At 32.9% G+C, this 15,118-nt stretch overlaps 1 protein-coding gene across 1 annotated transcript; it reads left to right on the top strand.

The window, feature by feature from the left end:
• Positions 1–1,041: 1,041 nt before the first annotated feature.
• Positions 1,042–2,628, top strand: LOC131613194 (uncharacterized). Its single transcript, XM_058884884.1, has 3 exons — positions 1,042–2,029; positions 2,141–2,318; positions 2,451–2,628. Exons 1-3 carry the CDS (start codon positions 1,042–1,044, stop codon positions 2,626–2,628), a joined length of 1,344 nt encoding a protein of 447 aa, XP_058740867.1.
• The last annotated feature ends 12,490 nt before the right edge of the window (positions 2,629–15,118 follow it).

The following is a 15,118-nucleotide window of genomic DNA, read 5'->3' as shown; positions in this document are numbered from 1 at the left end:
TAGGCATTTTATTTTATTCTCGATTGTGTTTTCTATATTCTTCGTGAAACTTTTGCTATCATTTTAAAGGTTTAGGAAGAAGATTATATGTTACTGCTACCAAGTTTTTGAGTTTGTTTTTTTGGATGATATATATGACTGTTGAATTGTTTAGTATATTGAGTCATATTTGAACTGGTTCATTTTTTAGTTCTCATAACAAAAGTTGAAAATAGATGAAATACTGTAGCAATTTTCTGTGTTGATTGTTAGAATTTATTTTTTGTTGTGTTGCCACTATCTATTTTCCTCTTATTCTTTGTGTTAACAATAATTTGTATTGCTGTTTTTTTTCAGTTGAACATTACTTATTGGAACTAGAACAAAATAAATGAGTTAGAAAAAAGTAGTTTGCAAATAGTAAATATAACTTTTAGCAAGTGCTGATTTTAATGTATACGAAAGTGTTTAATCATGTTGCTTCATGTCCAAGTTCTTAGAATTAAATTTGACACTAGTATCAGTATTAATCAAGATTCTTTTAATTTGGTTTAGCAGAAGTTTCAAGAATTTCATATACAAGAAACTTTCTTCTCTCTTAAAGTGATGTGATTACTCATTTATCAAGTTTTGAAGCATACAGTTGTAGGCTTGTGAAGCATATAACAACTTTATTATTACCATTTATTTGTCCTTCATAGTGCTACTTGAAATCAAAGGAAGAGAGGATATGAGAATATTCATAACATATGCTATAATGTTAACCAATTATTTGATATATATATATATATATATATATATATATATATATATATATATAAATATATATATATATATATATATGCTACAAAATGAATATTATATATAAACTATACTTAGAATTGATTCTAAGTATTAAAAGACTACTTGAGTGAGCCTAAAGTGTTGTCCCTCATTCAAAGTTAAAGGAAGGTGCAAATTTTGAGTTCATACAAATTTCACCAATGTTTTAGTTGTTCTTAAGTTTACGTTGTAGGCGTCATAATGATTTAATTATTTATGCATTAATTTTGGAACATAGGTATGGATCATAGTTGGATGAGAGCTAATCGATTAAGTGCTGAGTACGAACATGGAGTGATGGAATTTCTACAATTTGCTGAATGTAATGCTAAAAAAGATCTTCCTCCTCCTAAAAGTAATGCTGAAAAAAGTCTTCCTACGCTTTTTCTCTGTCCATGTGTTCGTTGTGCAAATCAAGAACCAAAACTTAGTAAGAAAGAAATCATGGATCATCTAATTTGTGAAGGGATTTGTCAAAGTTATACACAATGGATATGGCACGGTGAAGTAGTAGCAAAGTCAAATGTGTCCCAAAGAGATAATGTTAGTGTAGAAATGAATGATCGTCTGGAAGACATGATGCATGATATTGGACAAGATTCGTTTAAGAGGGCACATGCGTATGATAGTTTATGCATTGACAAGGATACACCTTTGTACCCGGGATGCACAAATTTTACACGTTTGCCAGCCGTGTTAAAGTTGTTTAATCTGAAGGCAATTAACAGGTGGAATGACAAAAGTTTTACCGAATTGTTTGAATTGTTGACACAAATGCTTCCAGAAGGTAACATACTACCAAGTCGTTATTACGAGGCGAAGAAAATATTGTGTCCGATGGGTTTAGAGTATGAAAAGATACATGCATGCCCTAATGATTGCATACTATACAGAAAAGAGTATGTAAACTATAACCATTGTCCGAAGTGTAAGGCGTCACGCTACAAAAAGAGACATGGTGAATCTAGTGATGATGAGATCAAAAAGGGTCCTCCCGCAAAAGTGGTATGGTACCTACCAATAATTTCAAGGTTCAAGAAATTATTAGCTAATGCAGAAGATTCAAAGAATCTTAGATGGCATGCAGAAGAAAGAAAATGTGATGGACAAATTCGCTATGTAGCTGATTCTTTGCAATGGAAGAAAATAGATTCTTTGTTTCCAAATTTTGGTAAAGAGTCGAGAAACCTTATACTTGGACTTTCTACTGATGGAATGAATCAGTTTGGTAATCTAAGTACTAACCATACTTCTTGGCATGTTGTTCTGATGATTTACAATCTATCTCCTAGGCTGTGCATGAAGCGTAAATATATTATGTTATCGATGATGATTTCAGGCCCAAAACAACAAGGAAATGACATAGATGTTTATCTAAGTCCACTGATCGATGATTTAAAAGTTTTATGGGAGGAATGGGTGGATGTTTTTGATGCGCATTCTGGTGAACAGTTCAATATGTGTGCCATGTTGTTTTGCACCATCAATGATTTTCCGGCATATGGCAATTTGTTTGGGTATAAAGTTAAAGAGCATAAAGCGTGTCCTATATGTGAAAAAGACACATGTTTCCACTAGCTTGAAAAAGGAAAGAAGACTGTTTATCTAGGGCATCGAAAATTTCTAAATCGTTATCATCCATATTGTAGATTATGGAAAGCTTTCAATGGGGAACAAGAGCATGGTGTTGCTCCAAAGCCCTTAATTGGAGAGGAAGTTTATCAACGACAACAGGGCATTACCGCTGTCTTTGGAAAGTACCAAAAGCGATCTATTGTGAAAAATATATGGAAAAAGTGGTCGGTTTTCTTTGATCTTCCATATTGATATAGTCTTGAGGTAAGACATTGTATTGATGTGATGCACATGGAGAAAAATGTATGTGGTAGTGTAATCGGAACACTTCTCAACACTCAAGGCAAGACAAAGGATGATATTAATGCTCGTCTAGATTTGGGCGTGATGGGTATACGAGGAGAGCTAACTCCACAATATATAGGTACCACCTATTTGTTAAAATTTAGCAATCCTTACCTTTTGATATTATATAGGTAACAAGACGTATTTGCCTCCTGCCTGCTAAACTTTGTCTAAAAAAGAGAAAACATGTTTTTGTGAGTGTTTAGAAAGTATCGAAGTGTCGCATGGTTACTCATCAAATGTCAAGAGGCTTGTATTCGTTAATTGTTCTCGGTTTTTTTACCATACCTCTCGTGAGAGATATAGGAACTGACTCTTCTTTTGCTTTTGTGTTTTTGAAAATCAGAGAGTCGCCACCGACTTTTATTTTATCCAATTAAGGAAAGGTTTATAAAAGAAACAGAAAAAGACCTTTAAGAGATTTTGGGTAAGGGGGTTGGTTATACAAAGGGAGGGTTTTAGCACCCTTTGTATCCATGGTTATCCATGGGCTCTTAATTGCTTAGCTCACTTGTTTTGAATCATTTGTCTTGCCTTGAAATGCTTGTATGTGGTCTTAAAATTCATTTTGTAAATTGATTTTGTAATGATCCTTGTGCGGATGTATACAAAGTATTTTATCTTTCGAAAGATGTTTTGAAAAAAGAACGTTAACTTCGTAATGATCCTTGTTTGGATATATACCAAGTATTGTCTTTTTTGAAAGTTTTATTTTGAAAAACAATGATATATGAGACATCTGTTTGTTTTGATTTGAGCAAGCAATTAGGAGGTCTACCCTAAGTTTATAAGGTCTTTTCCCATTTCCTTTAGAAAATTCTCCTTTTACTGGATGTAAACAAAAGTTTGTTTTTGCATTTGAAATAGTAGAATTTGATTTTGAAAAGAGTAAAAGAGGGATTACCCTAAGACGTGCAAGTGTGATTGTGTTTTTTGATTCAGATATTTTATCTTTGAAGTTAGTGATCTAACGCTTCAGTTATTATTTTTGACATACACACAATTTTATATGTACTGGAATTAAAATGTGGGAATGTAAAATGCGGAAAGTAAATCTACGCTATTACATCGGTTGTGCGAGAAATGTAAACTACGCTATTTACATGAATTTTACAACCTATACACTTTATCTAGAAATTTAAATTGCAATAAGATAAAAGAAATATTTTTGGATTTTTTAGATGGTTGATTTTAATTAGAATTAATGCATGACTAATTTAATTAAAATGAGAAAAAGGTAGAAATAAAATTTAAACCTAAAAATTAAGTTTAGAATATGTTCATATTGCTTGTTAATTAATTTTAAAATAAAAGTATTTTTTTTTTGATTTTTTGAAGTTGTTTTGAAATTATTAAGTTAAATAACATATAATTATGCAAATAATGACACAAATAATTAAAACTTAAAGAGAGAAATATTCTAAATATGTACAAAATTAGTCTATAATATATAAACTAAATTTAATAAAAAAGAACAATTTTTTTCTGATTTTTTGATTGGTTGAAATAATTAAAAAGTAAATATATAAATATATACTAATTAATTAAGCAAAATATTTTAGTTATAAAGGAAAATAAAATATTTTTATATCAAAAAATAAAATATTATTTTATAAACCTAAAAATATTTTTTGTGTATTTTTTGGATTTTTAAAAATATTTTAAAATAATTTTGCAAAGAAAATTAAATAAAATGAAAAATAAAAACATTTGATCAGGTGTGGTTGGCTAGTAAGTCTATAGCATGGACTAGCGCATCATATGCATTGGATGGATAACTGGCATGATCTGATGGTTCAGATTTTGAGGAGCATGATGTGTACAGAACCTACAAAGCACTGAATCAAAAGTTATTTAAAAAAACACGCGCGCGCCCTCCAACCAATGGGAAGGAGCCACGCATCATCTTCTTCCTCAGGAAGCACTTTTACACCGTTCATTTGCAGGTGGTGTAAAAAGCTCCAATCTATTACACCTGCAAAATAACGAATACAAGCAAAACGTAAGAGAAATTTGGCGCGATGCCATGGTTCAATTCGTCTGGTTCATACGAGCTCAATGGTACCACTTTGAACCTGTAATTTTGCTTAATTCGAGAAGCCCTAATTTTGAGATCAAGAACCCTAAAATGGTGGTTTCGTGTACAAGCACCCAAATCTCAATTAAACTTCCAGAAATGATCAGAACAATAAACCAAACTCAAATATATGTCTACATCTTGTTAAACATGCATGTATGGTTGAATTCGTGTTAGTTTTGATTTGAACAAACCGTGAGCTCTAGTAGATGATTCTGAGTGTTTCAAGGCTTGCAATTGATATGGATAGATTCAGTGATGTTCAAGGATCGTGTTTGAGTGTTTAGTTTGGATTGAAACTGACTGAAACTTAAAATTCGAATTTTAAATTTCTTACAAAATTTCAAGTGTGTTACAAGCATAGGTTTTGTTCTGCACTTCTGTCTCTTGATTAATGAAGTGTTCTACTTCATTTATAGGCCATGGAAGTACTTAAAAACTAAGCTACCAAGCATTGATGTTTCTTTGAATTTTTGAATTTTATAATATATGTAGCTTTGAATTCAAGCAACCATGGCTTGATTTTCTTCGACCTCCTGCTGTACCATCTCTTTGGGGCAGAACTTTGAATGATTCTTGATGACTCATGCTTAAGATCAAAGCTACATAACATTATCTTGCACCATTTCTTTTCAATTTAATCTTAAATGTAATAAAATTAAACCAAAAAGAAATAAAATGTTATGGGCCTTAGGTTGGTCGTGGGAGGCCCTTAGCATTGTTGGGAACATGTTTGGATCATGTAAACTTGGCCCCTTTTGGAAAAAAAACACTTTTGATTAATGTTAGTTTCATGCATTTTCCCAAAAAATAGCCAACTTCAACAAGGCATAAATCCCTCAATTTTTATCATATGAAGGAGTTCTTGTACTTTTTAGAAACCTCAAGATGTCCTCTACAAGCCACTTTGGAAACTTTTTTTCATTTGGAGAAGTTATCTTGATGTTATGGCCTTTGACAAAAAACCACTTTTTGTTGACTTTGAAAATGACCTGTAATGTCTAAGCTCATATTTTTCAAATGGTGAATCCAATGACCATGGGACCAATTGCATTTGAAAGATAATTGAATTTCCTTCAAAACAAGCTTTGGTTGGAATTTTTTGAATGAACAATGAGAGAGTTATGGTCAGTCAAAGTTCAATTGACTTTTTAGGAGAAAACCCTAATTTTGAAACTTAGGGTTTTACTGATTTTTGATCTTTCCTTGATGAATTATGATCAACCAATGATCAAATGATGAATCTTTTGACAAAATATGGATGTTGACAAAAAATTTCATTTTTGACTGTCTGTTGACTTTTCGGTCAAACTGGTCGTCTGTTGACTGTTTGAGCTGCTGACTGTGCGTCTGAGCGAATTGAAGTTTGAAAATTTGTATGGTGGTACTTTGAGATATATGGAGGTCCCTGAAATCCATTTGAGGTCTCAAAAAACTTGTTCTCCTGAAAAAAACAAAAACCCTGGTTAGGGAGTGTTCGTGTAGGAGACAGTTAAGCGTACCTGATTTTTGTGCAGTGCTGAGTCTCTGCTAATCATGTGATATTCAGAAGACTTCTAGAACAAAAATCTTGGAATTTTGAAATGCAAAAGATTGATTTGATTGATGGTACAAAACACGGAGAATTGCACTGTCAGCGGGTTTGACTGTCAACTGTCTGTTCAGGCATTAACGTAGCAGTTAAAATGAAAATTCAACAGTCAAAGTTAATTTTTCTTTTTTGTTTTGATTTTTTTGTTGTGTTAATGGTGAAAATTTATTTACACGAGTTGTTAAAAAAAACACAGACATAATAAATAAATAATATATACTGTATGCGAACGAAATTACCGATAATAACCCTGAAAAACATTTAATGCACAGAAAAATAAATATTTAACTGGCAGAAAACACACAAAATATTATCTTAATAATTAAACAACAGTACGACAAATAGTACGACATTTAATACTGACAGTACAAATATTACATAATATAATGAACAGTACGACGAGTAAACGGTACGTTATTTGAAAACACAAGATACGACAAACTTTAAGAATGACGATTAATAACCCACGCTATAAATAATAACATGTAGATGATTGGGAGTATAAACATGGCAGGTCCGCATTTTTCAGGACTATGCAGACAGAAGAAGGACATGATTACCATCACGACGATGATGACCATAAGAAAACACGTTTCCATCCGCTTTGCCATTTTTGCCGGGGAAGAAGAGAGAATGAATATGAAGTAGAAATTTGAGAGATGAGTTGAAATTTGATGTGAGATTTTATGAAAAAAATGAGAGGTATTTATAGCGTGAAAAGAAAGATAGAGACGTTGGGGAATGAAGTGATTCCGTACAAAAAAGGAAAATTTGAGTGGTAGTAGGATTTGAAAGAAAGTGTATGGTAGGGTTTGAAAAGAGAGATGTATAGAATAAATTTTAAGATTTGATTTTGAAAGAAAGAGATTTGAAAAGAAAGGAGAAGATTTTGAAAATAATAGAATATAGTACAAAAATTAGTGGGAAACAAAAATTAATAATAATTTAATTGTTACCAGTACAGTCTGAATCCCCGGACTTTGCGCCTGCAAAAAGATTTAATTCTGTACCAATTGCGTCAGTACTATTTATCTGCAAATAAATCTCAAATAAATAGCATGTGTGAAGTGATAAACAGTACTTGGCGTTTGCGTAAGAATAAATTCAACAGCGAATCAAAATACCGTATAAGAAAAATTCTAAAAATCGAGTATTCATGAAATCAGGATATTTATGAAATAAAATCCAAGATTATATGAAACTCCCCATTTTTAGACAGAAGTCTGTTGCCTTCTTTCTGAAAAAGATGCGGGCAAATTTTGGGGTATAACATTAATGATCTCAAATTAGTTGGCTTAAAATCTCATGACTGTCATGCCTTAATGCAACAACTACTACCAGTGGCTATTCGTGGGATATTGCCTAACAATGTTAGGAAGACTTTAACTAGGTTGTGCTTGTTTTTCAATGCAATTTATTGCAAAGCCATTGATCCATTAAAGTTATACGATTTGGAAAATTAGGATGCAGTTATCTTGTGCTAATTAGAGATGTTTTTTCCTCCTTCATTTTTTGACATTATGATTCATTTGATTGTTCATCTAGTAAGGGAGATTAGATTATGTGGTCCAACTTTTTTACGGTGGATGTATCCAATAGAGCGATACATGAAGATCCTAAAAGGGTGTACCAAAAACCCACACCGTCCGGAAGCATCGATTATTGATAGGTACATTGCAAAAGAAGCAATTGAGGTTTGTTCTAACTATTTGTCGATAGTGGATGCTGTAGGGGTTCCCAAGTCTTGTCATGATGGAAGATGTTAGGGTGTGGGTACACAAGGTTTAAAGGTCAAGAGCTTGAGTATTGATGTGGTTGTTCAAGCACATTTAAATATATTGAATAATACGGATGAAATTCAATCTTACTTATCTGCTCACAAAAGCATCATAAAAAAAGTACCCCAAGATGAATGAAAGAGGGTTGTTAAAAGAGCATAATAAGAGTTTCTCTGAATGGTTTAAAGAAAAAATTGCTAGTAATGATAATGCTTCAAAAATAATTAAGTGGTTGTCCTATGAGCCTAAATGTAACATAATAACGTGGAGTGGATATGATATTAATAAAAATTCCTTTTATACAAAGTCAAAGGATGACCGTAGTATCACGCAAAATAGTGGGGTTATGATTGTGGCCGAGTCCATGCACTTCTCTAGTGCTAAAAATAAAAACCTGGTTATGGCATCTACACCCAACTTTGGGGTGATTGAAGAGATTTGGGAAGTTGATTATGTTGTTTTTAAAGTTCTTGTATTTTAATGCAATTAGATTGATATCAATAATGGTGTAAAGATCGATGAATTTGGAGTTACATTGGTTGATCTTAGCAAGTTAGCTTATGCGGACGAACCTTTCATCATGGCATCTCAAGCAAAACAAGTTTTTTATGTCATAGATCCTTCTAATTAAAGGTGGTCAGTTGTTCTACAAGGAAAGGTGCATGATAGTGATGAAAATCAAGATGCGAATCTTGATATTTCCGAAACTCCTCCTTTCTCAACAAAAGTGCCTACCTTCATTGAAGAAAATGTAGAGGCTGATGTGCATGCTATTCGCATAGATCATGAAGAAGGGATATATGAGAACTAGTAAGGTGTTTTTTATAAGTTAATTCGACATTTCTTTCTTTTCTAATTATTTTTATTTTGTGCTTAATTTTATGTCTAATTTTTTTTATCTTGTGCTTAGTTTTATGTCTAATTGTTTTTATCTTGTGTTTAATTTGATGTCTAATTATTTTTATTTTGTTTAAACAGATACATGGCTGATTCAACCGACAAGTCCTCTTCATCTAGTAATCCTAATAAAAAAGAGTTAGAGGTCCAACTTTGATGACACAAATTGACAAAGTTCATCACACGGGTGAAAAGGTAAAGGTCGAGTTTGATCTAAAAACCTATGAATGTATTGGTATTGGTGAAAATGCTGCAAATTTTAAGAGTTATATAGCATCTCTAGCTCAGAAGAGATGTTCTATTTTGAAACATGAGTGGAAAGACTTAGATAATGGGATAAAAGACACTATATGGCATGATGTTCAGGTATTTTAAATTCAACACTTTATTATATTTTATAATCATATATATACTAATAACATATGCCATATAATGTATGTGTAGGCTCATTTCACTATTCCAGACTGTTGTGTTAAATACAAGGATGGTAAAATCAAGGATCCGTTGAAGAAAGAATGGATTAAATATGCAGGGGGAGAGATGGAGAGGTTTTAAGACACAACTCACAGACGAATATGTTAATAATCTCAAGAAAGATCTCGCTCCTGCACATGTCAGGTATAATTTTATTAAAGAAGTATGGGAAGAGTTTCTGAAGTCTCGAGATACCCCCGCATTTAAGGTTAGTAGGAGTTATATTTGAGTTTTTTTAATATTATTTTTATTATGTTTAGGGATAACTTTTTTATTTTATAATTAATAGGAAAAAAGTCGAAAGGGTAGGGAAAATGTGGCTAGAAATGTATACCCACATCTATTATCTCGTGGAGGGTATCTCTTTCTTGAGGAGACAATTAAAAATAAAAGGATATCATCGAGAGATGATTCTACATTAGGTGATAATGGTAGTCCATCTCCACCGTCACACCATGAGTTATGGAAGAGAGCACGACAAAAGAAAAGAGGAGAATACACATCAAAGTCTACTCAAGCTGTTGTAGAGAAAATTGTCAGTAAAACTTGGAAATTACTTCAGATATCATTATATTTGTGATTGATAAAAACTATTGAATTTTTTCGTGGTTTTTGCATTTTGTAGGATTCTCTAGTTGAAGAAGCTGAAAAATGTGTCTTTGTTCCACATGGACGTAACGATATCTTAACAGCAGCCATTGGAACATTTGAGCATGGCGGCCGTGTTCGTGGTGTTTGAAAGCACCATAAACAAAACACTTACTTTGGAAGGTCGTCTTTACGTCAAGGACAACATATAGATGTAAATGAACAACTTGAACAACTTTCGTCACAATTGGAAGCAAGACTTAGAGCTGATTTTGATCAAAAGTTGGTTGAAGAGCGTAAGGCGTTGCAACAATCTTTTATGGAGACACTTAAGTCTATGGGTTTATCGCAAAGCACAAATAATAATAAATGCATTGAAAAAATGGAAGTTGTCGAACAAATCGGAATAGGAAGTTGTTTAGCTACAAAAGGAAGCACAAAAGACGTGAAAGTTAACGATGTTCAGAGATTGTTACTCATGGTTGTGAAAATGGCTGACAACCACTTGGAAATAGAATTAAGTCATTGTAAATCTTCCGTTCATTTTTTAGTGGCAGCTAAGTGTATCAGAGAGTTGTTAATGGGTTTTCATTGGCTTGACGTGTCTACTCTGCAAGTTTGGTGCACATAAGTGGATTTTCTTTTTTTATTACTGTCAATATCTATTAATAGGTTATATCTCTCATCACTTTGAATCTAATGTTTATTTTAAAATTATTCAGGTATATTCATCGTGTATGTATTGATAATTCCATATCAGAAGTATATGGAATTATGGACCGTGCAATGTGTGTATATATACTGATAATGTGCCAAAATCTATAGCAGGTGTTAAAAAATACATACAAGATAAGTTAATATTGGAAAACAGAGTTTGCCACTTACTACCACTTATTCATGGGTAAGTTTTTATGAACTTCTGTTTTCTATTTTTTAATTTTGATAACATAGATATTTTATGCGACTTTTGTGTTTCCACACACACGTATAGAAAATATTGGCAATTAATAGTCATGTGTCCAAGAGACAATATTGTGGTTTTCTTTTGTTCACTTCATCAGAAAATTGATAAAGCCACGAAGAAAATTGTTACAACGTAAGTTTATCTTTTATGTGAATTTTATTATAATATAGTATATATCATATATATGCATAAATTGTTACAAAAGTAATTTCATATTTTATGTGGCTTTATATGATTTTTTTTTCTGAATTAGTGCTTTTGAGGTTCATCAATTTGCAAATGGCAATAGAAAAAAGGCTACATGGCTTCAGCCCAATGTAAGTGTGATGTAAATTATAATTGTATATTTAATATTATGATAATTATTCACTAATTATGTCATTCATTCGTAGACAAGGAAACAACATAACTCTAATGATTGTAGGTACGATGTTATGAAAAATATGTTGGATATTGTCTCTACCAATATAACCAAATCTTGGATGCAGGTAATAAAATAACTTTAATTTGTTATTATCAAAGAATATTGCGTTTCTTGCATTTTAATACATATATTTTAATTTGTTTATGGAGAAGGGAAATAAATTCCAGAAATTGCCTATGATAGTCCACGTTTTTGGGGAAGGTAAAGAAATTCCAGAAATTGCATATGATAGTCCATCTTTTTGGAGAAGGTAAAGAAATTTCTGAAATAGCAAATGATAGTCCACGTCTTTGGAGAAGGTAAAGAAATTTCCGAAATTGCAAATGATAGTCCACGTTTTTGGATAAGGTAAAGAAATTTCAGAAATTGCATATGATAGTCCACGCTTTTGGAGAACGGAAAGAAATTTCAGAAATTGCATGTGAAAGTCCACATTTTTGGATAAGGGAAATAAATTCCAGAACTTGCATATGATAGTCCATGTTTTTGGAGAAGGTAAAGAAATTTCCGAAATTGCATATGATAGTACACATTTTTGGAGAAGGAAAAGAAATTTCATAAATTGCATATGGTCCACGTTTTTTGAGAAGGAAAAGAAATTCTAGAAATTCCATATGATAGTCCACGTTTTTGGAGAAGGGAAAGAAATTTCAGAAATTGCATATGATACTCCACGTTTTAGGAGAAAGTAAAGAAATTTCCGATATTGCATATGATAGTACACATTTTTGGAGAAGGAAAAGAAATTCCAAAATTGCATATGATAGTCCACGTTTTTGGAGAAGGAAAATAATTTCCCGAAATTGCATATGATAGTCCAAGTTTTTGGAGAAGGAAAAGAAACTCCAAAAATTGCATATGATAGTCCACGTTTTTAGATAAGGGAAAGAAATTCCAGAAATTTCATATGATAGTCCACGTTTTTGGAAAAGGGAAAGAAATTCCAGAAATTGCATATGATAGTCGACGTTTTTGGAGAAGGGAAAGAAATTTTCGAAATTGCATATGATAATCCACGTTTTTGGAGAAGGAAAAGAAATTCCAGAAATGGCATGTGATAGTCCATATTTTTGGAGAAGGAAAATAAATTCCAGAAAATGCATACTATAGTCCATGTTATTTGAAAAGGAAAAGAAATTTCACAAATTGCATATAATAGTCCACGTTTTTGGAGAAGGAAAAGAAATTCCAGAAATTGCATATGATAGTCCACGATTTAGGAGAAGGGAAATAAATTCCAGAAATTGCCTATGATAGTCTCCGTTTCTGTAGAAGGTAAAGAAGTTACAGAAATTGCATGTGATAGTCCACGTTTATATAGAAGGGTTGTAAATTCCAGAAATTGCATATGATTATCAACATTTTTGGAAAAGGTAAAGAAAATATAGAAATTGCATATGATAGTCCACATTTTTGGAGAAGGAAAAGCAATTCTAGAATTTGCATATGATAGTCCACGTATTTGGAAAAGGAAAAGAAATGCCAGAAATTGCATATGATAGTCCAAGTTTTTGGAGAAGGAAAAAAAATTCAAGAAATTGCATATGATAGTCCATGTTTTTGGAGAAGGGAAAGAAATTCCAGAAATTGCATATGATAGTCCACATTTTTGGAGGAGGGAAAGAAATTTTCGATATTGCATGTGATAGTACACGTTTTTAGAGAAGGAAAAGAAATTCTAGAAATTGCATATAATAGTCCCCGTTTTTGGAGAAGGAAAAGAAATTCCAAAAATTGCATGTGATAGTCCACGTTTTGTGAGAAGGAAAAGAAATTCCCGAAATTGCATATGATAGTCCACGTTTTTGGAGAAGGAAAAGAAATTCCAGAAATTGCATATGATAGTCCATGTTTTTGGAGAAGGGAAAGAAATTCCAAAAATTGAATATGATAGTCCATGTGTTTGGAAAATATAAAGAAATTCTAGAAATTGCATATGATAGTTCAAGTTTTTGGATAAGGAAAAGAAATTCTAGAAATTGCATCTGATAATCCACTTTTTTGGAGAAGGGAAAGAAATTCCAGAAATTGCATATGATAGTCCACGTTTTTGGAGAAGGGAAAGAAATTTTCGATATTGCATGTGATAATACACGTTTTTAGCGAAGGAAAAGAAATTCCAAAAATTGCATATGATAGTCCCCGTTTTTTGGAGAAGGAAAAGAAAATCCCGAAATTGCAGGTGATAGTCCACGTTCTTGGAGAAGGGAAATAAATTCCAGAAAGTGAATAAGATAGTCAACATTTTTGGGAGAAGGAAAAGGAATTCCAGGAATTGCATATGATAGTCCACGTTTTTGGAGAAGGGAAAGAAATTCCAGAAATTGCATATGATAGTCCACGTTTTTAGAGAAGGGAAAGAAATTTCAGAAATTGCATGTGATAGTCCCCGTTTTTGGAGAAGGAATTGAATTTCTAGAAATTGCATCTGACAGTCCAAGCATTTGGAGAAGGGAAAAATTTCCAGAAATTGCATATGATAGTCCACATTTTTGGAGAACGTAAAGAAATTTCCAAAATTGCATATGATAGTCCACCTTTTTGGAGAAGATAAATAAATTCTAGAAATTGCATATGATAGTCCAGGTTTATGAAGAAGGTATAGTAATTCCATAAATTGCATATGATAGTCCATGTTATTGGAGAATGGAATGAAATTCAAGAAATTGCATATGATTGTCCACGTTTTCTAAGAAGGTAAAGAAATTTCATAAATTGCATATGATAGTCCACGTTTTTGGAGAAGGACAAGAAATTCCATAAACTGCATATGATAGTCCACGCTTTTGGAGAGGGGAAAGAAATTTCAAAATTGCATGTGATAGTCCATGTTTTTGGAGAGAGGAAATAAATTTCAAAAACTTGGCAGCATACTCCGGTACTGACATATTGCCTTGCCAGTTCCACAAACTTGGCAGCATACTCCGGTACTGACATATTGCCTTGAACCAGTGCCAGAAATTCAACTTCCTTTCTTCCCCTGACATCCTCAGGAAAATACCTCCTCAGAAATTCCCTCCTGAATACAGCCCAGGTAATTGCTGTATTACCAGCATCCAGCTCAGCTTTAGTTGACAACCACCAGTCATCAGCTTCTTCAGATAACATGTGAGTGCCAAACCTCACCTTAAGGTTCTCAGCGCAGTCAATGACTCGGAAAATCCTCTCGACCTCCTTGAGCCATTTCTGAGCACCCTCTGGATCATACGTGCCTTTGAACATTGGAGGATTGTTCCTCTGAAAATTCCCCAGTTGCCTATCAGCACCGATCCCTGCTCCTACAGTCCCTCCTCCAAGCACACCAGCAATCATACCCAGAGCCTCTGCGAGAGCATCATCGTTTCTTCCTCCTCTTCCAGCCATTGTTTTGCTTAATCACAAATAACCCAGTCAGAACAAAAGTATCGACAATAACTCGTATTGGTCGCATACACAAAAGGACTGACACAAGACTCTGGTCACAACGACCGACTATGCTCTGATACCACTATTGTAACACCCCTCTAATAACCCGCGGTAATTAATAATTAATAAATCAGAGTAAGCATGCAAGGGGCATCACAATTCATAAATAATAAAAACACCACGTCAGTATAGTCATGCA

The sequence above is a fragment of the Vicia villosa genome, linkage group LG6 (assembly GCF_029867415.1).
Source record: "Vicia villosa cultivar HV-30 ecotype Madison, WI linkage group LG6, Vvil1.0, whole genome shotgun sequence".
NCBI lineage: Eukaryota > Viridiplantae > Streptophyta > Magnoliopsida > Fabales > Fabaceae > Vicia > Vicia villosa.
Note: the sequence above shows the minus strand (reverse complement) of the source record. Positions and strands in the feature narration are given on the sequence as shown.